This window comes from Danio rerio, chromosome 10 (genome assembly GCF_049306965.1).
Source record: "Danio rerio strain Tuebingen ecotype United States chromosome 10, GRCz12tu, whole genome shotgun sequence".
Classification (NCBI taxonomy): domain Eukaryota; kingdom Metazoa; phylum Chordata; class Actinopteri; order Cypriniformes; family Danionidae; genus Danio; species Danio rerio.
In genome coordinates, this window is record NC_133185.1 from 41561569 (window position 1) to 41586315 (window position 24747).

At 38.0% G+C, this 24747-nt stretch overlaps 1 protein-coding gene across 2 annotated transcripts in view; it reads right to left on the reverse strand.

Annotated features, from left to right (window-relative positions):
- The window catches only part of nipblb (NIPBL cohesin loading factor b), a 71880-nt gene that overhangs the window by 25774 nt on the left and 21359 nt on the right, over positions 1-24747 (reverse strand). For both annotated transcript variants that reach the window (NM_001161447.2, XM_009305569.4), the window contains 23 exon segments: positions 10-156; positions 238-336; positions 1670-1772; positions 3571-3785; positions 3873-3959; positions 5461-5604; positions 5687-5819; positions 6015-6097; positions 9935-10064; positions 12889-12989; positions 13073-13153; positions 15836-15987; positions 18057-18288; positions 18371-18457; positions 18534-18634; positions 18757-18846; positions 18924-18995; positions 19101-19280; positions 19526-19651; positions 19759-21711; positions 22029-22571; positions 23291-23372; positions 23510-23658. In NM_001161447.2, the coding sequence (NP_001154919.2) occupies positions 10-156; positions 238-336; positions 1670-1772; positions 3571-3785; positions 3873-3959; positions 5461-5604; positions 5687-5819; positions 6015-6097; positions 9935-10064; positions 12889-12989; positions 13073-13153; positions 15836-15987; positions 18057-18288; positions 18371-18457; positions 18534-18634; positions 18757-18846; positions 18924-18995; positions 19101-19280; positions 19526-19651; positions 19759-21711; positions 22029-22571; positions 23291-23372; positions 23510-23658 (5090 nt within the window).

The following is a 24747-nucleotide window of genomic DNA, read 5'->3' on the forward strand; positions in this document are numbered from 1 at the left end:
AACACAAACCAGGATGCGCTCGATCAGCATGTCGTAATACTGTTCAGTGAGCTGCGGTCGGCTCAGAACGAAGCGTCCCAGCAGCTCGACTGCAGCTTCTCTCACACTGGTGGAGTTGTCCATCAATCGCCCATGGACGCCCCGCTGCATGTCCAGCTGCAGAGCATTAGAAAAAGTGAAAACGAGAACACCAAAAAGCTTCAGATCTGTACAGTATTGTTTGCAAACAGCACTCACCCGCGCAAGAATACTGGGATCCACTGCCACCACTTCAGAAAGACACTTCATCGCTTTAGTTCTCACTGCAATGGCACTTTCACCGAGAACTCTCAAGATCTGCAGGTGAAAACGAGGAGGTGTGTTACTGAGATACAAATATATTTCATTTACATTATAACGTAACACTTTATTAGTATCAATGGCTATCTATGGATAACAAGAGTATTATATGTTTGAGTCACATTTTTAAACATCTGACATTTGCTGCAACTTATATTCCGAAGTCCAGGGTGCGAATTAGGGTGGGTTTAGGGGGGACTGACACCCCTCACCAACCCCCCTAATTAACGCTTGATCCCCTGAAGGACATCAAAACAAGATGTATGGAGGGGAGGTCAGCCCTTTAATAGTAAGAAATAGCTTTCCCTGATCTCTAATCTATATCTTAAATATTAATAATTGAAAATGTATAGTATAAATATACATTTGATCACCCCTAAAATGGTTTATACCATAGTGAATGCATAATCGCGCCAATCGAAACTAGGACAAATATGATTCAGCAGTCTAAAAAAAAAATTAAGACATAATTTGTACAGTTTGCCCTACAGCAACCTCTAAAATAGTCACTAAATATCCCTCAAAACACTAAAAATGGTCCCACTTTATAATAAGTGGCCTTAACTAATATGTACTTACATAGGATTTAATAGTTTGTTACAATGTACTTATTGTGTAAATACATGTATTTACTGTGTACTTATACTTGATTAAATACATGTACGTAATTACATCTGTAATTAACTTTTGTAATTACATTTGTAAATACATTGTTGACCATCCTTACACCTTAACCCACCCTTAAACCTACCCATACCAGCAAACCTGTCCATAACTCAACCTTTATTCCAACTCAAAAGCACCACAAGTGTTCTCAAATACATTATAAACAAAGTAAGTACATTGTATTTATTTTTTTGATGTAAGTACATAGTAGTTAGGGACACTTAATATAAAGTGGGACCCTAAAAACATCTACATTTAAATTAAATACATTCAGTAATTTGACTCACTGAAGCATGCATTACCAAACAACCGTCAATGTATAAGTCGCAAACTGCTGAAGTCTTATAATGCAATTAACGTGTTGCAGTTCCTTCTGTTAATTCTCTGAATTCAGTTAACTCTAAATTTATTATAAGTTCAATTTATATTTATGTGTAACTTGATTTTTTCAGAAAATACAGTAATAACATTTTCAATGATTACCAGAAAAACATTAATTAACGGTGTATAATAATTAAACAATATAGTAGTATCTCTACAAACAAAAACACAATTAAATAAACCCAAAATGACGAGAAGAAAATAAGAGTAAAGAAATAATGTCTTCAGAAATATCAAGATGCAAACAGAATAGAAAAAACTGGGAGATGTGATGACCACTGACCTGTGTGAGATAAATATCAAAGCTCTGTGCAAACGGCCTCATGGAGGCCAGATATCGCACAATGAGACACGAGTCCTCATAATCCACAGTATCCGAGTTTACTCTGATGAAAAAAAAAAGCACAGGAGATGATAAAACACTTCTAAATGTAGTCAAATCATCATGAAAGTGCCCCCAGTGTTTCCTCTAGCAGTTTTCCAGCTGTGGCGGCAGACCTTTTGCACAAATCTACCAACTACCTGTGGCGTTATTTCAATGACAAATGTAGAAATGTCGTGAGCACGGTATTAGAAGTCAAGATCGTAATAATGTGTAATACGAGTGTGCTTGCGCGCTGATTTCCTCTGCTTGTGCACAAAACTTAACAAATATACGCTGCTGAAGTGCAATTTAGCACGCTTATGTAGTGATTTATTACATTTATTAGATTTTCTAGGAATATTTATGAATGTCTCCAACAGACCTACAAAGCGGCATTTATGCGTCCTGAAGTAAAGTGGAAAGGCGACAAACTCGTGTTTGCTGGCTTCACGCATTACGCACCTGTCAGTCAGTCAGCACGTAACCTCAAAGGGTTTAACAAATAACGCACAGCACTACGATTACAAAAAACTTTGCGCTGTAATAATTTACTTACCTTTTAATATGTTTTGCTGCAATTATAATCCGCTATTAAAAACAACAACAGTGGCTAAATGTTTTGAATGGGAAGCTGTAATGTAGCCGTGGAGGGATGCATTTTGGTGTGGCGCCCCGCCATGAAGGAATGAATGTAGTGGACACCATGGCCCCTGTTATGCTAAGGATCCTAATTTTGTTTTGGAGGTCTGAAAATAGGATTACATCCATTTAAGCCCAAAAAATACTTCATTTTTTTCTTATAAGATACACTTTAGCATCAGCTCTATTTACCACATCATCTGAAACAGCTGGGTCAAGGACTTGGTCTTTCTAAACCCCACCTTCCTAAGAGCCTGCTCTGCTCTGATTGGTCAGATTCCAGGCAGTAATAACTTCTTCCTTTTAAGAGACAAAAACTGCATTTATTATCCTGATGGTGGAATTTTCTGATGGATGTCCGCTCCAGGATAGAGTACCACATATCCTTTATGTACTTATGATTATTAATAAAGTTGAATGTTTAGGAGCCTAGATTATATGATGACCTTAGTGTCATCCCGCTTCCGATAAAACTAGAATAATGTGTGACTGCTTTTCAGTGTGCCAAATGATTTGTTTCCTCAGGATCTTCTAAGCCAGGTCAGAGCTCATGGAGACCTCTTGAGTGGAACTGAATGCTTGGAGAATTGGAAACAACCGTTTACACATTTTGTGTTAAATCTTTTAAAGGTAATTCCTTTATATGCAAGTTGGCAGTATGGATGTAGATTATGCCGGTTTTTAACCAGTTTTGGTAAGACTGCAGGGAGTACACTAAACCTTGGGAAACAGATTGCATTTTGTGTGTGTGTTCTATTCAATTTTGGATCATTTCACAGATCTAGGGTCAGCTCTGAAGTAGCTGTCTGATGTTTTTATGCTTGAGATATTGTACACATGCAGATGAAAAAGTCTATCTCTGTTTTAACCAATCAGGTTAAAGCAACTATATGTATGACACAGTTAATGAGGTTATGTAAGAGTATACTTGTTGGTGTTTTGAGATTGTAAGCAGAGCTCAATTGCAAGTGTTGAAGCTGACTTCTGCTGATAAAACTGCAAATTCTCTTCAGTAATTTTTTTTAATTGAATCTTTGCTCTTTTTCATCTGACAGACTGGTCGTTTTTTGGATTTTAACTGTAAAATACCCCTACAATCCCTTTGCAATTTTTATTACATTCACAAACAGCAATATTGTGGCACTTTCACTATTTAACGTTTTTTAGGGGTTTAAAGTTACCTCAGTGAGCTGAATTTTGATGCCGTGGTCTTAATAACAGACCGGAGGAACTTCTTGCGAGCTTCAGCTTTCTGCAAGATCTCACTAGTGGTCTCGACGTCTTTAGCGTGGTGAGGCCCATCAGACGAATCGTCGTCCCTCTGAGATTTCATGGCTTTCTCAGTCTCAGTGCTGGTGTCCCTGTACCACTGCGCAAGGTAAAACTTCCTTGCAAACTGTTGGAGACATCATGAAAATATTAAAAACAAAAGTTTGAGGGGTGTTTTTTGGGTGGTAAAGATGACCTTTTTAACACGTCTCACCAAGAGAAATGGGTCAGTCTCCACATTCTCATCCAGGTAATTCAGCAGAGCCTTTTGCAACTGCTGAATCTCATCGCTGCCTGAGTTCTGTAAAACACCAAACAACAGTAGTTCATTCAGTCGTCTATCTACAGTGTCCTTTGATTTACACCATGTGGACAGAATTGGGTTAAATATTTTATTTACTGTTTATGCAGATTTTAGATGAACAAAGATGATTAGAAGTAGGCTTATACACCTAAACGAACTGAGAAATGGACTAGTGTTGTGAATGATAAACCACAAAAAGACCGAGGACATAGTCAGCAGAGCTGCTGAGCATTTTACTATTTTATACGAGAAAAACAATCGTATCATGTAAAATATTCATCCAAATACCAGTTTACTTGAAGAAATTGTAAGAGATTAATACTATTATACAGTGGAAAGTACTTCTCAAAGTATTAACAACAACAATAATAATAAATTAACATTTTTTTTTAGGAATGTTCACACTATATTTTCTGTTTTCGTACAACCAAATAAAAATGTAATCTGAATTCATAATAATATAATTACAGAAGTAGTAAAGAGAAAAGAACATTGAATTGTCCATTTAACACAAAGGTTTATGCTTTACCGAGTAACTTTAGTTATTAGACAAGCTTTCTGAATTCTGATTTTAATTGTCATTAATATTACAGGTAATAAAAATTTAAAAACTAGGGCTGCACAATATATCATTTCAGCATCGATATGGCAATGGTCCCATCGCAGGATGTGCAATGTTGAGCTATGATAATAGCTGAACAGGAGAAACCTAACACATGAGAATTGTGTTCAACCAAATGGAGAGAATTTTTTTCATTTGCACATGTTTTTAAGGCCTGACAGAGTTCAATGTGTTCAGGCACAAGAAATTTTACTGCTTGTAACTTTAATGAAGAATTATTTTATTCAGTTATTATATATTATCAGTATATGCTTAATGCTTAATTTGTGAATTGCAAGGTCCCGGAAGAGATCGGGGTGACAGATCCGGCATGTTACCTGAGGATGGAGAGGTGTCGTGCACCAAAGTGAAGAGGGGGGGGACTGGGGATGTTTGGTGGTACATGATGGAGGGCTGTCGCAGATGAAAGTGAAGGGGTTGGGAAGTCGCGAAAGAAAGTGAAAGTAAAGAGCAGACGGGGAATGAGGGCTGTTGAGGAAGGGGATCGGAAAAATGAGGTGCCAGATCAGATTTCAGAGGTGCCTGATCCGGCGTATTCCGGCCCCGTCTTTTCCTGAATGCTACTTGACTGCCCCGAAATCATAAAACACTCTTGAATTCACTTTTATCTTTGCTTTGCTGACCTTGCTTGCAATTACTAAATTTTATGCATGATTTACACCTCTACAAAATCATCCCAATCATTCTAAATGAATACATTCTTTCCATTCTTTTCCAACAGTTTTCAAGTTAACCGGTGAAATTGTAAATAATATTTAATCGCACCAAAACTAAATATGCAATGTCAGATTTTTCTAATATCAAGCAGCCCTACTAAAAACTAATAAAACAATTTGATTTGGCCCCACATGTGATGACACAGAATCTGTTGTTTACCTCTCCGAGGATGCGGTTGATGGAGCGCTGGTCCATTTTGCTGGTGACGGCATCTTTGCGAAGTCGCGCAGCCACTGTGCCCAGGTAATCCAAAGAAGCCACTCTCAGAGCCATCTCCGTCTGCTTATTACTGAACTGATGAACCTACAGAGAGGAGTCAGGGCATAATGTCAGCTTTCAAGTGTGTGTCCCTGCAATCAACCTGTGAATATCAATCGGAACTCACCAGCAGCCTTCCCAGAAGGCTCAGCAGTAGCTCTGCAGCCGGCCAATCAGGTTTGTTAACCGTAGAAAGGAGATCCTGAACAAAGTTCTCGAAGAGCGGCCTGTAGTCGTCTTCACCCTGCTTACTACCACACCTTAGATTGAAAAATAAACAAATAATGTTAAATAATTACGTTTATTCTGACATCATTCCACATTCATCTAATAGCCGCACTATTTAGACAAAGTCTTAGTGATTCTAGAAAGACATTGCTTATATACAGATGGCTTAGAGTTTATATGATTTGTAGACTCGTGTGGCTGGAATAATGTCAAAGGACTTTTCTTACTTTTTGAGGAAAACAGAGAGGAAGTTTTGTGCTGTCCTCATTGCAGTCTCATATGAGTTTGTGATTAGCACATCATGATCAACCTGAAAGAAAAAAGGAAAAAAGAAAATATCAAAGTTATGCACAGGGTTCCAACACCTTCATGGACATCAGATTCAAGGACATTTTAAATCAGTATTCATTTTAAATCAAGCTCATTTGTAATTCACACTGCCAGGATATGTAGCACCATAAAAGTAATTCCTGTACATAAGAACTGACATTTACCTCAAAATGTCATAGTAATGACGATGTTTTGAACGTCACTTTCAAAAACTTTTACAATGTTTAAAGAATTTTATTAAAATGTGTTGAATTCAATACTGGTAATATTAAAATGAGTTTCTAAAATACTGATAAAATGTGCATTATTTGTCATTATTTTTGTACAAGATTCAAATTTAATAGGGACTCACAGAATTTTTTTTTTGGCCGATATCGATAACATAACTTTTAAGATTTGGAGGCTGATAACCGATATATTAGCTGATAAATATAAATATCTTTAAGATGTTATGTTTTCATAGTGAACATTTTATAGTGATTATATTATATGATTTTATTTTAAAAATATAAAACTTATAAACCATAAAAGTTTGAATTTCAGACCAACAAGGATAACATTAAAAATAGAATTCATCAGCCGATATTGACACAGCCGCCGATTTATCATGCATCCCTAACATTTAAGTTTTTTAAATAAAGAATTTATCATTTTCTTTGTACAGTTTTTGACAGCAGCACATTATAATTGGTGACATGACACCATAAACTTTAAATTCAAGCACTTTCAAGAACCCATGTTTGTTTTTTGGCCTGTTTCCACTGAGTGGTACAGTACGGTACGGGTCGGTAAGCACCACCATAATCAGGCTTGCGTTTCCACTGCTAAAAGGGTACCAACGGTACTCTTTTGGTGAGCGTGGTTTACAGCAGAAAGTTTCAGACAATGTCATTCTCGCTTGAGGAAATATCTACAGCACTTCTCACAAAACAGATGCTTTATACACATAAATACTTGTGTATAAATGTTTATTACTAACCTTTCTATGAACATAATTTGATTATAACTGCAGATCAATGACTGCGAAACATTTGCAATTAAATTGAATACATAAATGCAGCATATATGAACACATACAGACCCTTACAGTTTCCGATACATTACCAATTACAGATAAACTACACACAGCAGACATTTAGTCCATATTTAGGTTCAAAAACAACAGGCAACATATAGCCCACAGTCAGTGCAAACCTCTTATAAGTGTCTTTGATCTTCAGCAGCACGTGTAGCCTTTTGTTAGAAAGTAATTCCGTCATTCTGAGTTCATAATAGTCCAAAAGGTGATGACAATAGTTAAACATGGCAATTTGTTGATGTTTTAGGTTGCAGACGCATCATTTGCTGCTGTTTTTTTTTCCGGCTTCTCCTTATTTTTGCGCTACACTCTCGCGTTTGTCCCTTTCTGTAAGGATCATTGAATATCAGAGCGCTTCAATGATCACAAGCATGTCATTAATATGAGCTCAAAAAGTTTGTTATTTCAAATAAAGACGAGATCGCGAGCTCTCTGAACAAAGTGAAACTGCTCGCACTTTTAGACAGGCACGTAAAACAATATCAGGCCACAACAGTATTTGTTTTTCTTGGCTTTGTGGCTGTTCATCAAGACGACGACAAGGTTTGTTTAAGCTCGGGGTGACTATGGCTTGTTTTTATAATGTTTATATTATTACAGTGTAATGTCTTGGCTGTTTATTTAAAACATGGAGGTTCCTTTGTTTTCATTCTGCTTGTTGCGCAAGCGAATGACGTATCTCTGTAAACCATTAGTGCTCAGCTGCGTGTCTAGCTCTGCCTTTTGGTACCATTGGTACCCTTTGCAAAGGTTGCCGAGAAAGTGGGATGGTACGGTTCTGTACACCTTTTGACAGTGGAAACAGCCGTAAAAGCGTCCCAAACATTACTGCACTGTACCACTCAGTGGAAACGGGCATTTTAAGTACTTTCTAGGCCTTTGAATTCATATGTCTGAAATTAAAGTACTTTCAAGAAGCCTGGGAACACTGTATACATCACTGATCATCAACTGGCTTAATCAGGCCTGTGACTGGATTCCAAAATTGTGAGGGTCAAAAAGAAAATTATTAGTAATGATTAAAGCAACTAAAAATAACAACAACCGAATCTCTTGTCAGAATAACCACCATTTATGACTATAGGCTTCACTCCAAAATGAGGACAGACAAGGACGGACTAAGCGGCGTTAAGCATTTATTGTTTCAAACAGGTTTTAAAAACAAAAAACGAACGCATAACTTTTTCTCATGCCCTTAAAATTGTATTATATATTTATTTCTAAGTCTCAACAACATGCTTGAAACTAGCAGACTCCTCAGGATTATAAAAGGAGGAAAAACAATCTGACACAACTTAAAATGGCATGGCAAATAAACAGATCAAAACGGTTCACAAATAATGTTCGCACGTCAAATGAAAAGTTAATTGGGCTTGAATTCAAATCACAATGCTGAAACGGGCTACACACAGTGCTTAATCAATGGCTAAAGTTCCATTTCTCCTCTGACACCAACTTTTTTCACATCAGGCTTGGCCACTGTCAGACTTATGTGCTAACAGTCCTCCAAAGACTGGGTTGACAGTCGTTTTCTCTCGTGCGTTTTTATCGGGTTCATCTATGGGGAATGCAGCTTCACAGGTGTAGGTTCAACCGAACATGGTGAGCACATACATAGCCAGCGTTTTCAATGTGTCATAGGTCTCGGGACAAGATACCCAAAATGCGCTCAGGCTTTCAGCACCACGGAGAGCTGCCTTTATGTCGCCTGCAGCCTGAATTTCTGCCAGCTGGCTCTAAATGGCCGCCTCCTCTAATGGCAGCATTTTCTCAGCGTTTGTGGAGAATTCTCCGCTTGGGCTGATGGTGAACGAGCCACGCGCAAATCCAAAACCTCACTTTCGGTGAAAGGCCGGTAATGTCTGCATAGCACCCGAGCAGCCTGCAGGCATGCACACATCACTCTCTCTTGATCAGCTAAATTCGAGTAATACTGCCACTTGCATGGGAGTAGACATTTTAATGTGGCGATTTTTCTCTGACCGACCTCTGACGGGATATGAAACCTTGAAATTAGAATGTTTGTGTGGTGGTGACGGCGCAGATTGTACTCTTTTGCAACAGCAACAGTTTAGCTGCAAATTAGGCATACTGGTGACGTATTTCGGAAGGTTGGCATGATAAATGCGTAATTTTCAGTCCAGTCATCATTGAAGGACCCGTTTTCTACATCAACTTTTATGTTTCATGGTCTTTGAGGGTGCCATTTTAGGTGACCTTTTCCTGTCACTTCCTCTGTGTTTGTTTTTCAAGTGCTCTATAAATAAAGTTGACTTAGCCTAATTGAGTTGAGGCAAAATACTCCTAGTGGTTGACTGTGGTATAGGGGATTGGAGCCTAAAAAAATGCCTTCAGTTTTGTAATGAAATAGAAAAAGTACAAACATTAAACATAACGTTAAGCCAAAATTTGACTTTTATTTGATTTTGTTATTGGAAGTCTGGCCCAAAAGGAGTCTAATAGTTGATGACCCCTGGTATACATTCTTAGGAAGTACTTTCTTGGTACTCACAATAATATGAAGAAGAAAAACTTTAAATAAACGCTCTTTTATTGCATTCTTGAACATATAAAGTAAAATGCTACAGATCGTTTTCACTTTTCTTTTTTGGTAGCATTTCTTGTGAACTGCAGCTGCGGTAAACATCAAGCTATGTCTGAGAATCAAAACTATACATGTTGTGTTGCACATCAAAACCAAAAGATTACAACAGATCTGAATAACTATGTAACGCGTACCTTTCTGTCATTCTCCTCATCCGAGTCCTTGTCTGAAGGCAGATTAACCACACACTGAATGAGCTGCAGAACCAGCGCTGTCACCATCTGAATGTACATCGGCTCTCCATCCACATCACTGCTGTTCAGTCTGAACACACAACAGAGTCAATAAAACAGGGCTCGGATGATTTGCTATTAAATTGACATTTTCCTATATTCTGTATTTTTGTTTTTTTAAGTGTTGGAAGAGGGAATGTGGGAAGTGAGATTTACATTACTGTCAACAAATAAAGATTTTTCTATCCAGTTTATCTGTAAACATAATCATGCAGTGCAGTACTGCTTATATACAGTTGAAATCAGAATTACTAGCCCCCCTTTGATTTTTTTTCTTTTTTAAAAATTTAACAAAGCAAGGTAATTTTCACAGTAAGTCTGGTAATATTTTTTCTTCTAGGGAAGGTCTTATTTCTTTTATTTCGGCTGGAATAAAAGCAGTTTTTAATTTTTAAAAATCCATTTCAATGTAAAAACTATTAGCCCCTTTAAGCTAACTTTTTTCTCGGTTATCTACAGAACAAATAATCATTATTTAATGACTGGCCCAATTACTTAACCTGCCTAATTAACATAATTAACCTAGTTAGGCCTTTAAATGTCACTTTAAGCTGTATAGAAGTGTCTTGAAAAACAGTTAGTCAAATATTATTTACTGTCATCATGGCAAAGATAAAATAAATCAGTTATTAGAAATAGTTATTAAAAATATTGTGTTTAGAAATGTGTTGAATAAATCTTTCCGCTAAACAGAAATTGGGGAAAATATACACAGGGGGGATGATAATTCTGACTTCAACTGTACATTAGAGCTGCAGGAAAACATGGATGAGTGTGAAAAAAAAGTGGGGACATTTTTAATCAGTACAAAAAGGAGGTTGAAAGCGACTGTGGCATCTTTACCTGGCACAAACACCTAAAACATCAAGAATAAAGAGCTCAATTCACTTCACTTTTGTGTCTTTGTTGCAACTTGAATGGTCAAATGCAACTTACATACACTCTAATGTGTTTAACTGCTAATCCTGCAGAGTAATACTGTAAAAAGTCAGGCTAGGTAAAAGCTGTTTGGGGCCTAATAATAAACTGTTTACATCATTAATTTAATCAAAGTATATACAAAAAAATAGTTCACTGTATTTTAAGGTAAAATTCTCGCTACTAACAAACAGTTAACTGAAACTTTTATATTAATAAATTAATAATTTGCTGTTTATTAATAAACTAGTAAGCTAGTGCAGGGGTTCCCAAACTTTTCAGCCCGCGACCCCCAAAATGACAATGCCAGTGACTCGTGACCCCCAATATTCTCTGAGGTGGTGGTTATAAATACAGAAACCTTGTATGCAATGACGCACACACACCAATAGACCCAAGTCTATTCTCTGTTTTTTTTATGTATATCAGTGCTGTAAATGGGCCCGAAAGTTTAACCTGGTGTTATAAAATCAATCTGCTGCATCTGACAGAATTGCTGTGTCCATAGTATAATGTAATTACCAGAGAAGTTGCAATCCTATAGAACTAGTAACTATAAGCTACTATAGTAACTATATAGTTTATAGTAACTATAAACGACTATTTTTTTCTCTTCAGTAGGTTATTGATAAAATACAGTAAGTCTTAAGGTTTAATAAAAATTAATTAAATTTAAAAAAAAAAAAACAGGCAACCCCCCTTCATTGTCCCGCGACCCCTCGGGGGGTCCCGACCCCCACTTTGAGAACCTCTGAGCTAGTGGATGGGTTTGTTCACAGAGTTAACAGAGGGAATTGTTACTTAAAGGGACAGTTCACCCTAAAATTATTTTTTACTTACTTTTTTTTAACTGAAGTGGTCCCAGACATTTAAGAGTTTCTCTTCCATTGAAAACAAAGTTATTTTGAAGAAACCTGAAAACCTGTAACCATTGACATGCATGGCAGGAAAAACAAATACCATAGAATCCAATGGTTACAAGTTTCTGACATGTTTACCAGTAGAAGAACATTGTAAAGATTTGAAACAAGTAAACGGTGAGTAAATAATGATTTCCTTTTTGGGTGAAGTATCCCTTTAAACTGAAGTGTTACCAAAATATTTACTACTCTAATAATATACTCTAATACAGTGGTCACCAAACTTGTTCCTGGAGGGCAGGTGTCCTACAGATCTTAGCTCCAACCCTAATCAATAACAACTGAACAAGCTAATCAAGGTCTTACTAGGTATACTTGTAACATCCAGACAGGTGTGTTGAAGCAAGTTGGAGCTAAACCCTGCAGGGACACCGACCCTCCAGGAGCGAGATTCGTGACCCCTGTTCTAATATATACTTTAATATATACTATACAACAATATCTTTGATCTTTGTCATGATGACAGTACATCATATTTAACTAGATATTTTTCAAGATACTAGTATTCAGCTTAAAGTGACATTTAAAGGCTTAACTAGGTTAATTAGGCAAGTTAGGGTAATTAGGCAAGTTGTTGTTTTACAGTGGTTTGTTCTATAGACATTCGAAATAAAGTATTGCTTAAGGGGGCTAATAATATTGATAATATTTAATTAGCAATATATTTTGAATAATATTGAATAATATAAAAATTAAGAACTGTTTTTATTTTAGATGAAACAAAACAAATAAGACTTACTTAAGAAGAAAAAATCCTGTAAAAAATCCTTGCTCTGTTAAACATCATTTGGGAAATATTTAAAAAAGAAAAACAAAATTCATAGGAGGGCGAATAATTCAGACTTCAACTGTATATACAAACTTCCACAGTCTTTAACTTTGAAAAAAAAAACTGCTAAATCAGTGTCAGCATTTGTATCAATTCTGTATTCACTGAAACAAATTGAGAATCAAATCAAATCAGGACATCGGAGTATTTAATACATGTGCAAGACTATCTCTAGACTGGGCGAGTACCTGTAATTCCTCAAGTTCCTCTTGCTGGTTGGCAGTCTGGCTAGAGAGGTGAAGATCTCCTCCAGGATCAGCTGTCTGTGCTTCTCATATCGAGAAAATACCTAGAAAACGCACAAGATCAGCGCGTCAGACATAGTTGAGCAACAGAGGAGTGTGGAGTAGACTGGAACACACTGGTACTTACAGCAGTCACTAGTTTAATGGCACAGAGCTGCAGCTCGCTCACGTTCTCCACAAAAAATGGAGTGATACCTAGAGATGAAATCTGCAAAAAGAACAAGATTGGATTTAAAAAACGAATATATTTAAACTACTTGACAAAAGTTTAACCCTTGCGTGCTGTTGAGGATGTTTTCATCCACTCTGGGGGGATTTTGAGTCTTAATTTGGCCACAAGTTTCTCTGTGTTTTAGCAAATTGAATGATTTTTGGAGACAAACCTCATCTTGGTCATCTATTTTGGGAAAATGCTTCGGAATATTTCAAAAACTCAATACACTGTGGGCAAATTGTCTAACCTTTCATTATGTTGGCGGCTGTTTTTGCATCATTGACTTCCATTACATTCAAATTTTTTGCCTGCAAAGCCTTGACCCCATATATTCGTGTATTTATGATTGCTGGAGGATTTCCCTGTTGAGAAGAGGTCAAATGTGTATTTTTTTTTTACTGTTGATCATCAGTTACAGAGAAAAAAAAAGAGCTAGGTTTCTGGCTTTTATATGAAGTATAGTAGAAGTGTGTGTGAGAGTGTCGGAGAGACCTTTTTACACTTACCTTGATATGTTTGAGAAAATGGTACACTATGTTGACAAACATGGGAAGTGTATTTATGCATACACAAACTATAATCTTCTGCTTTACTGCATATAAAACCATAAAGTTTTTGCACAGGCCTATCTAAAGGGTTAATGCTGCCAACTGACGAAAAAATTTAATTATAATGGAAGTTAATGGGGCAAAAACAGCCACCAACATAATGAAAGGGTAGTCAGGTGATACACACAGTAAAGGTGTGTATGGGTGTTTCTCAGTACTGGGTTGCAGCTGGGAGGGCATCCGCTGTGAAAAAATATACTGGAATAGTTGGCAGTTCATTCCACTGTGACGACCCCTAATAAATAAGAGACCAATGCAGAGTTCAGACTGCATGATTTTAGCCCCGATTTTGACTCAGCAACAGGTTTTGAGAAATTGCCGCCAAATTCCTGAAATCACAAGCAAATCGCTGCTCGTTTATTCGCTTAACAATCACACAGTATGAACTGTCATAGACGCCATCTGAATCGCCGATGAATCAAATTAAATTATGCCGTGTGAAATGAGCTCTGATTGAAAACAACATCAACGATCACCTACAGCCAATGAGAGAGCAGCTTTCACTACTGTGGGTACCTGTAAGCCAGTGGGAGGTTGGGGAGAAGTTAGAAGCGTTTCTTCTCAGTTTATTTGGACACAAGAAATTATGCAGGAGCACTGTCTGTTTGACATGTCATCTGAGCGATACGCACAACCAGGTCGAAAAATAAGTTTAAGAGAAATTGCTCCCTTCAGAGACAGGTGAGCAAAATAAGTAAATTTTTTACCCCACAAAAGGCCTCTTTCTTATTATGTACTTAACAAGATATATATTACGTGACATCGCATTGTTTTCATGTCTTCTCACGTGTGTTTGGTTGTGAAACGTAGTTTGGACAAAGTTGTCAGCAATTCTTCCTATTTTGAAGTCATGCAGTGTGAACCACCCTGCTGTCAATACATTTTGCAATGTAAACAAAGCACAGACGGAACACTAGCCCAGATATTCATGCAGTGTGAAAACATCCGTGACATGACTACTTTCAAAATCATGCCGTCTGAACTCGGCATAAGCTGAAGGAAAATGAATGAATGAATGCTAAATTTTTTTCAATGTTTTGTGTAAACAGAGAGAAATTTTACATCTAAGAATTAATACATGGGAAAAAGCTTTTAAAATAACTGCATTTATTTGAAATAAAAATATTTTTGGTTTGTTTGCATTTTTAATGTTCACTTGCACTGAAAACGTTACATTGTCCTCACTGAATAATAGTAAACACGCTTTAATGAATGGTTTGGTATCACAGTTTCCACAAAAATATGAGGCAGCTCAACAGTTTTTCTACACAGATAATAATAACATGTTTCTTGAGCTCAAATGAACATATTAGAATGACTTCTGAAGGATCCTGTGACACTAAAGACTAGAGTAATCATGAGAATAAAAAAAAAATAATAAAAATAAATAAATAATCACAGAACATATTAAATAAAAATAAATGGTAAGCAGGATAGGCTTTTTTAAAGGTCCCGTAAAGAGCTTTGACATGCATAGTTTTATTTAATGTTTGACATTCTCAACTAAAATACGAAGAGAGCAGGACATAGTGTAGCTCCTCCCCCCTTTTTAAAAAGAGCCAATAGTGTTTTGTTTTTTCAGCTCTCTGCATGTAAATGGTTGAACTCAAGTGCATCAAATGAAAACAAATGACAAGCGTCTTAAAAGGGCAGAGCGTGTCAGATACTAGAGAGCATTTGATTGGTCAAGATTTGATGAGAAACTGAAGTATGAGGTGATGTGAATAAAACCGTTGATCCATTTAGGTGGAAGTGACAAACTACAAGCTTTAAATGTTTATATCAGTTTTATATCTTCTAGCCACAAATTGTGTCACTGTTTTAGAGAACATTAGCATATAGATATCTTAAAAACTAACAATACTGATACTAACATCTATAAAACTTTGTTCAAATTTTATGGGACCTTTAAAAACACAAAAAAAAATCATGCTGATCCCAAACATTTCCTGATCCTCATGAATTGTTAGTCTATATTAGTCTTAATATTCTGTCAAAAGGATCATATGGATCATAGCAACAGATTGGTATTCAGGAGCCGCAGCACTGCAGAGCGTCAGATTCTTACCTGGAGGATGGTTGTGTCCGTCAACAACTGAATCTCCAGGAGTTCAGACAGGTTACTGATTATGTCACACACTTTGTTGTAGAGCATGACTGTAACTCTCTGCTTGTGCGTTGAGCATTTTGCTCGCTTGGCTTTCGAGCTTAGTGTTCCACCTGAAACGAGAGCAGTAATGCTATAATTTGGACAGTTGAGGACACAAAAGCATCTAAATCTTATTTAACAATCAACCTTCAATAACTTCAACCATTTAAGTAACATTTTATATCTTAAAATTATAACTTTATTATGTTGCGATAGACATACAACACTACAGTACACAAACATTATCATCCTGAATGACTATTTCTTGCTTTCTAATTATTAAATAATTACTAAAACCATTTAAATAATATTTATTATTCACAATAATATTTTGGTTAAACATTACTATTGATGTAACATTTATTTAAAAGACAACAATTAAAAAAAAAAAAAGCACAACACTAATAACTATAATTTAATTTCCCTTTAAATGTTGTCCCTGTGAGATGTCAAGCCTGTTTTGCACAAAGCCACTAGATGGAGTTGCTAACTTGTGCAAAGATCTTGGAAGTTATGCCATCCATAAAATCTGTGCTTCAAATAAATCTGTACACATAATTGCCTAACTAATGAAGCTTCCAGAATCAAGTAATTTTAGTCAATAATGTAAGCAATAGGACAAAAGTATGCAGCCAATGGAAACAGGTTTTACCCAATGACATTTCAAAGTAGGCGGGCCACAAAGTGTGACAAGACTTAAACCATACAATAGACTAAGGCCCTATCCTAGTTCTATTTTTGTACCCCACCCCTACCCATTGGCCATTGAACAGTGTTAAAAGGAAAGGCTACAAAATTTAACCCTAACAACGGCACTACAACACCTGCACAAGTCATCGCAATCTCTTGCTTCATATGAGACAGACAATCGCGACTGCTGTAGTTATTCCAGCTCCATTATCTTCAGGAAATCATTGAATGCAACGATATCATGTTATCAATGATATAATGTAGCAATAGGCTCGTAACTGTACTGTGCATTTACACCCTGGCCATATTCATCTATGAAAACATAAGAATATTGCATTAATATTATAGCAGACACTGTAAAAAGTTCATTCCCAGCCACTAGACTTTTCTGACAGTCTTCGAGTGTCAGATATGAACATATGTTATGGGACTGCTATACTGGAGTTATTATTATGGATTATAGATAACTCCATTTAGCGGGTTTTATTTTTTAAAGCATGACGGTAAAACACGAATGTGGTTATGAATGTATTAAAACATGCTTGTTTGCTGTAAAAATTCATAATAACGACAAAAAAAAAAACTAATTTGTGCCTTTCCTAACTTCCGTGTGCAGCTATGTTGCCATTGTAGATGGTGTATTCCGGGAAATTTACGTACCCCTTGGTTTCGAGTGTGGTCCTGAAAAATATCTGTTTCAAGGGCTATCTAACCCTTCCCTTTAGCACCTACACTTTCAAGCTAAAGAGAATTGGGACATGCTTACGCCTTCAAGTGAATGTGCAAAATGAGGTAAGGAGAAGGGCTAAGCGGGAGAATTGAGGTTGGGCCCAAATTTCTCATCATTTAAAGGTAAAGTACACCTAAAAATGAAAATTGTGTCTTCATTTACTCACTCTTCCAACAATGTGCAAAGAAATATGCATTTGCACAATAACTCACTGCCATTCAGTCTTACAAAGGACTCTGTGGTCCTTAAAGTCCAACCATCACAGTTTAGTGCAACCCGTTTAGTAGACCGGAGCATACTCTCCATAGAATGCATACTCTGCATAGAATGCAGGTATGACTTTGTCTGTAAAGTGCCGACAACTCAGTATTTTGGTTCCAGTGTTGCTAAAATTCTGCAAAAACCATCATTCTTGACCATGCTGTAAAGGTCAAGATCCTTGCAAATAAATTCAGCAATTGACTTAGTGATACTCTGTCGGGAGCTTTACTTTAAACGCAGTTGTAATTGACTGACAACAGGTAAATTAATAATTTTGTGTAATAAAAATATTGATATTGGCTGTTAATGTATCAATTATTGCGACAGAAAGCACAACAATATATTGCAACATCGGATTTTTCCCACCCCTATTTGTGGCACTGTTTAACAGAGGCAAAAATGTTTGTAATATAAAAGGTCTTGTAGATTAAAAAAACATATAAAGGGAACAGGACTGACCACCATGATGATCCACCCTATAGACCGGGTCATACTGTGGGTACAGCGTGTTCTGTAGATGAAACTTGGTGTACTGCACGACCCTCTCGATAACGTCCTCGATGTAAACGGCCTTGGGCATTCGTGCTGAGGTCATGATGTTAAGAGCCGTCAGACAAGCATCAGCAGATTTGGTGACACGCTCCATGATGAGGTCACGCCACAAGCGCTCCTCGTCGTCCCTGTCGTTGTCCTGAAATCACAAGGACAAGGAATCTGTCAGCGCGAGTCGACGGCAGGGCCATTTCACCAATAATAACTGCAATGATGCTTACGTGATTCATGAGGGTGGAGAGCTTTGCGCCATCCTGGATGTTCTTTTCCAAAATACTTTGGACCTTCACCATTTTATCATGTGTAATCTGAGGATGAAATCAGTTTGAGTAATTTAGGACGTTCTCTGTTGCTAAGATGCTGAAGAGGAGATCCTTTACCCACCTTATGCATGATGCCCATGGCCTTTATTTTGGCTGATTCACTGCTTAACTCTGAGAGCTGGTGTTTTCCGAGCAGCAGCTCCTGGGGAATCTCATCATCATCTGCAGTTGCAAAAAAGTCGATTACCGTCAAACTTGCAGAGGCATTTCAGCAAGAAACGCATTGGATTTCTAACAATCTTTCAGTATGTCAAAGGCAATTTCTCCACATTGAGCACATTTACCTAATGACGTCAAGTCCACATCTTCAAGGTTGTCAAGAATGTTGTCAACACTGGTTGTAAATCTCTTGAACGTCGATGAGTCCATCATTTCTGTGGATCATAAGGTGGATTACTAAAGATCTTAGTATCTCAAATCTCTCGACACTGACTAAAAACTGCAAACATACCATCCACAGTCAGTTTGGGCTCGTAGGCTTTCCTCTTTTTCTGCTTTTCTTTTTTCTTCAGCTTTCGGGCAACTAGTGTTGAAGAAAGTCAAAGATCAGATTTTACACTTTAACCCATACCAGAAGCAAGAGAACCATCAAGATTATCAATAAAATCAATGCTAACTAATCACTTACGGTCACTTAGGCTTGGAGGAGGTGAATCTTCATCTGAGTCTTCAGGGCTGCGTTCTCGATGTCGACCTCCAGAACTTCTCCGACTGTCGAAGCTCCGCCGGTGATCTCCAGAACCCCGCCGGTCCTTTTCTTCATATTCCCATGTTTTGTCTCTGTCCTTTTTTGAACGCTTTGGAGCTACTGAAAATCAGAAATGGGGATTTTTTTTTACGCTTTTCAGTATGACAGTAAAGATATGACAAAAAAGATGGGAGAATGACCGGTAAATGACTGCAAGGCTAAAATCGAACTCAGTGTGTGCAGTGTGGGTGCAAAGCGAGACTGAACAGACTCTGGTATTACTAACATCAGTGATGATACATTGATTCAGTACATACAAATTCACCAAGCCTGAAAACAACATTTTTATCAGTATATTTACTTACTTTCTACAGAGCTACTACTATCATCATCTGAGCTGACTTCTGCATACTTGGGTTTCTCATTAGTGGAGCTGCGTCTGCGTTTATTCATTTTCACCCTCTCACATAGTGGCAAACGAGAATCAGTCTCTGCCAACACACAAGGAGAAAGTTTAAGCACTACTGAACCATCAGAGCCCGTTACAGACTGTGTTACTTAAATTCTTCAAGCTAATATTTAGAAAAAATGGACTTACCTCTAAATCTGCCGTGAGATGACCTGCTCGATTTTGAGCTGCGTGAATTACTGATAATCTTCTGGACCTCATCAATGGAAAGTTTCTTCAGAACAACAACGGGTTTAGCGCCCTTATTGAGGTCCTCTACCAGGTCTAGCTTCTCTAATTTCACACGTGGCTCGGAAAACAGTTCTATTCGCACTTCCTGCATCACATTACCCTCTTTGTCCCTTTTTAACTTGGGAATGACAAAATTCTTTAATGCACTCGATTTCCCCCCTAATAGGTAGTTAGGAAAATCTGCTGTTTTACTGTCTATTGATTGAGGCTTGTGTCCATCAAGTTGATTCTTGTTTTCCCCACCCCGTTTCTCATCTTTGTTGTTGGAATTTTTGTGGACTGACCGCTCAGGTTTTATTTTGGATTCTTCTCCATTACGGGGTTCCTGTTTTACTCGAGGACTGTTGGGACGTGACCGCTGCTCTGGAGCCTGTTTATCCTCTGTGAGTTCTTTGTTGCGCTTTTTTTCTTGGTCTCGATCCCTATCCCGACCCTTATCCCTAACTTTTTCTCGTTCTTTGTCCCGATCTTTCAACCGTTCCTTCTCCTGATCTTTCTCTCTAGTTTTAACCTGTTCTTTGTCCCGGTCTTTCTCCCGCCCTTTGTCTCGATCTCTTTCCCGTATCTTTTCTCTGTCTTTTTCCCGAAGTTTGTCACGATCTTTCTCACGAACCTTGTCCCGATCTTTCTCACGAACCTTGTCCCGATCTTTATCTCGAACCTTGTCCCGATCTTTCTCTCGGACCTTATCCCGATCTTTTTCCTGACCTTTTTCCAACTCCTTGTCCTGATCTTTCTCCCGACCTTTTTCCAGCTCCTTGTCCTGATCTTTCTCCCGAGCTTTTTCCATCTCCTTGTCCCGATCTTTCTCCCGACCTTTTTCCAGCTCCTTGTCCTGATCTTTCTCCCGACCTTTCTCCAGCTCCTTGTCCTGATTTTTCTCTCGATCTTTTTCTAGCTCCTTGTCCTGATCTTTCTCCCGACATTTTTCCAGGTCCTTGCTCCGTTTTTTGTCCCGACCTTTCACCTGCTCCTTGTCCCGGACTTTCTCTTGCTCCTTGACCCGATCTTTTACCCGCTCTTTGTATCTGCCTTTCTCCACCTCCTTATCACGACCCTTCTCCTGGTCCTTCTCCTGATCTTTCACTCTCTCTTTGTCTCTGCCTTTCTCCAGCTCCTTTTCTCTGCCTTTCTCAAGGCCCTTATCCCCAACTTTTTCTTGTTCCTGCTCCTTGTCCCGATTGTGCTCTACTCGACTGGACTTCGATGTATCTGATCGGCGGCCTTTAGAGCTGTCACTGTCCTTTTCTCTGTGCCTTTCCTCTTTGCAATCTCGAGATAATTCCGTTCTTCCTTCATGCTTTCGGGAGGTTTCGTGGCCTTTTCCCTCAGCCCTTATTTTCTCAGCTTTACCATCATGTCTGTGCTTTGACAAATCTGACCTCTTTTCCGAACTCACTTTGTTAGAGATTTCTCGTCGGTTTTCGTGCTTGTTTTTGGGAGTCTCTGGTCGTCCATCTACAGCAGTTTTCTGTGGTGTTGTTTCCACTCGTTGCTTGATAACTTCTGGCCGACCATCTACTGTCCTCTGCACCTCCCCATCTGTCTTTGATTTGAGCCTCAAGACCCCGGTGGATTCAGAGCCATCCTCCGTCCAGCGCTGAGCCTCTGTTGCAGGCACAGGACAGGAGTCTACTGGCCCTTCCACCCTACCTGCTTGCTGCAGGTCAATACTGACCATCAAGGCCGGCCGACTGGATCCATTGCTAGCAGCACAAGCCTCTTGAGGTACCAGTTTGTTCCCAGCATTGCATCCGCCACCAACACCAGGTGTTCCAGAAGCGCCAGCAGTGCCTGCAGCTCCTGGTTCCTGAGGGTACGAATCCTGCTTTCTCTTCTTCAGAGGTTTGTCTGTGAAATCAGAATCACACTGATCAGAAGCAGTATTCTATGCTTTATATTTACATTTACACTCACAGTAAGTGGTTCATGGTGATGCAAATAAATTGACAGATTGAAAGTGTTTAGAGTGGTTGTCAGATATTAGCATGTTCTGAGTGGTTACTGTTTAAATTCTGTGTAGATGCAATGGAGCTGCTAGCAGTTGTGGTTTTAAGTGTTGCTGACATGTTACAGCTTTACAATCTCAATAAAAAAATACAAGTACAAATATATCCATTTAGATCACAAACATGCACGTCAAGTGATGAAAACAAAAGTAACAGAACCTTTATCTTGAACTTCCTTAGAGCAGCGTTCTCGTTCTATAGCAGATTCCCTCTCAATCCTTTCAATCTCAGCAAGAGCATCCAGCTCTGCCTCATCGTACGGGGTTCCACTAACTACCCCGGGTTGTTTAGCTGCAAGTGCCCCAATGTTTTGTAGTACAGGAACCTGCTGGTAGGCTGATTGCTCCCCTGAAAGACACTGACCGGCGGAGAGTCGCTCCTGGGGGTTCCGGTGATATGATAAGCTGTTGCACGATACTTCGTTCTCAGCATCTGAGCCATGGTCTACAACGGGTACCACAGGCTCAGCTGACTGCTCAGTCTCAGATGACTTTACTCGAGACAACTTTATTGTCAGTTTAGTCGAGTCTTTAGAAGGCGAGCTGACAATGCCATACATGGCACCTTTACCTCCCTCCTCTTTCAATAACCTTTTCTGCTTCTTTTTTCGTTCAGGCGAATCCAACAAGAGGTCAGGAGCTGTATCACTAGGGGAGGTGTAGGGTGGAGGAGACTGAAGAATCAAGGGCGGCCGAGGTCCAACTGAAAAATAAATAATACAAACAAGAAAAGTCATTCTTTTGAAATTTAGAAGCGCTTTCAGCATGAGCCAGATTGTCAAAGTTCTGATTGATTGTGTGATTCCTGCATCTTTGTGCACATTCAGTCATACTCATTACTCACTTGCTAAGTCGAATGCCACGCACCACTTTCTGAGTCTAAATGCCTTTTCAGATGCCAAAAGCAAACCACAAATAGTGGTACTACACATTTATGACACTGCTGCCATAATAATGTCTTTTATTAAGAAACAGCTTAGATATCACAGTGCAGACAATAGGCTTAGCTTAAACTAACAGAAATCGCTTTCTTCACATTAAAACAGATATGAGAAAAAAGTTTGGCTAAGCATAACTTATCTATGATTCAAGTAGGCATCATACACAAATATTTGTGGTTCATAGTAAATGGTATGTCTGTATCGCATACTCATGCTAAACATCCATAACAGACAAGCACAGGCGTTTGTGTACTGAGAGCGTATTTAAAGTGAAAATAACATGAATTAAACAGTGTATCTGGCATTATCTTACCCTTAGTTGTTACCTTGTTACGGTAGTGCACAGCTGCTGCTAGTAAACACTGCCAGTACTGACATGGATGGTGTAAAAGCACCATAAATATAATGTGAAAAGTGAAGGAAGGAAGAACCTAAAAGCACGTTGCTATATAAAATTGCTACAAATTAAGGTTTAATGCACCTTTTGGAGTCCCTTCACTTCCAGCAGGAGAACAGGCGGAGCGTACAGGAAAAGAGGTATTTCTCATGGCGGGGTCACCCTCCTGTGAAAACACAGAGAACACGGGTGGACAATTGTGCCATATATACGGGCCTAGGCACAGCTGAATTAATAAAAAGATTGGAAAGAGAAATATATTTAGGGTTATAAAATCTTCTGTTAGCTTTGGCAAGCACTCACATCATTTCCAAGTCTCTGGACGATGTTGATGTACTCGTCGCTGGAGCAATGCCTCGCGTTGTGGTTGGAGTTACCCGACACTTGACCAGAGACTTTGTTGTCGTGAATATTTCTCATGCCGCTGGGAACTATTGGACTGGATACGGAAACTGTAACAGAAAACGACAACTTATTTGCTGTTTTCATTTATTTGCATTGATCACAATAAGGAGCATATAATAAAACAATAAAAGTAGGGCTGCACAATATTGGAAAAATCTATTATTGCTAGATTTTTTTTACTTTACTATATATATTACGATCTGAATACAAATTCACCATATGAGTTTATATCTCTATTTGGAAAGAAGTTATAATGTTAGATCAACTGGAATGATTCTGCAGTGGGAGTGCATCTCCATATGATCTATAAACTTTTGTGGGTCCCCCGACACATTTTCGTTGTTGTCTATGCTATTTGCAGTGCAATTCTGTATTTGCATGTGTTGTGAGTACTTCTATGCACATGTTTAGTGGGAGAAGAATTAATGTTTATTATTTGTATCTCCATAAAATAAACAAAAACATCTTTAAAAAAAAACAAAACAAAAAAACAATGGACAAAGCTTTCGGGGTTCCCAAACAAGTTTTCGTTGTAGTCTGTGCTATTTGCAGTGCATTTCTCTATTTGCATGTGTTGTGAGTATTTTCATGCAAAATAATTTATAAATACAATCAAGAAAAAGATACAATTAAAATAAAGTGTTTTATCATTTCCAGAGTCTAACAGCATTCAAGTACAGTAACTGAATGATAAAAATAACTCAATAAAATGTATCGTAATTAAGGTCACGAACGGTACAATTTCTTATACCTGAATGTTTTTAAAGTCATTATACAATCCCAGGCATCAAAAACACATGCAAATGATAAAATATTATACAAACTCAACAATGCAGATCCTGTGATGTGACTATTGCGAATGATCACATTGCGATATCAATGCTGGAACTATATATTGTGCAGTCCTAATTAAAATATGCACAAAATATATATCTCATCATATATATGTCATCTTTTACTCACCCTCATGCTGTTTCAAACCCTTTAACTCATTTTTGGAACAAAATTACTTAAATCTAGTCTAACCAAGCATTTAAATCCAAATCATAAAAAGACACTAGATTACTTTATATGACATATTTACATATTTAATTTAAGCTTTTACTCAGACGTAAACATTGATCAACAAACATACA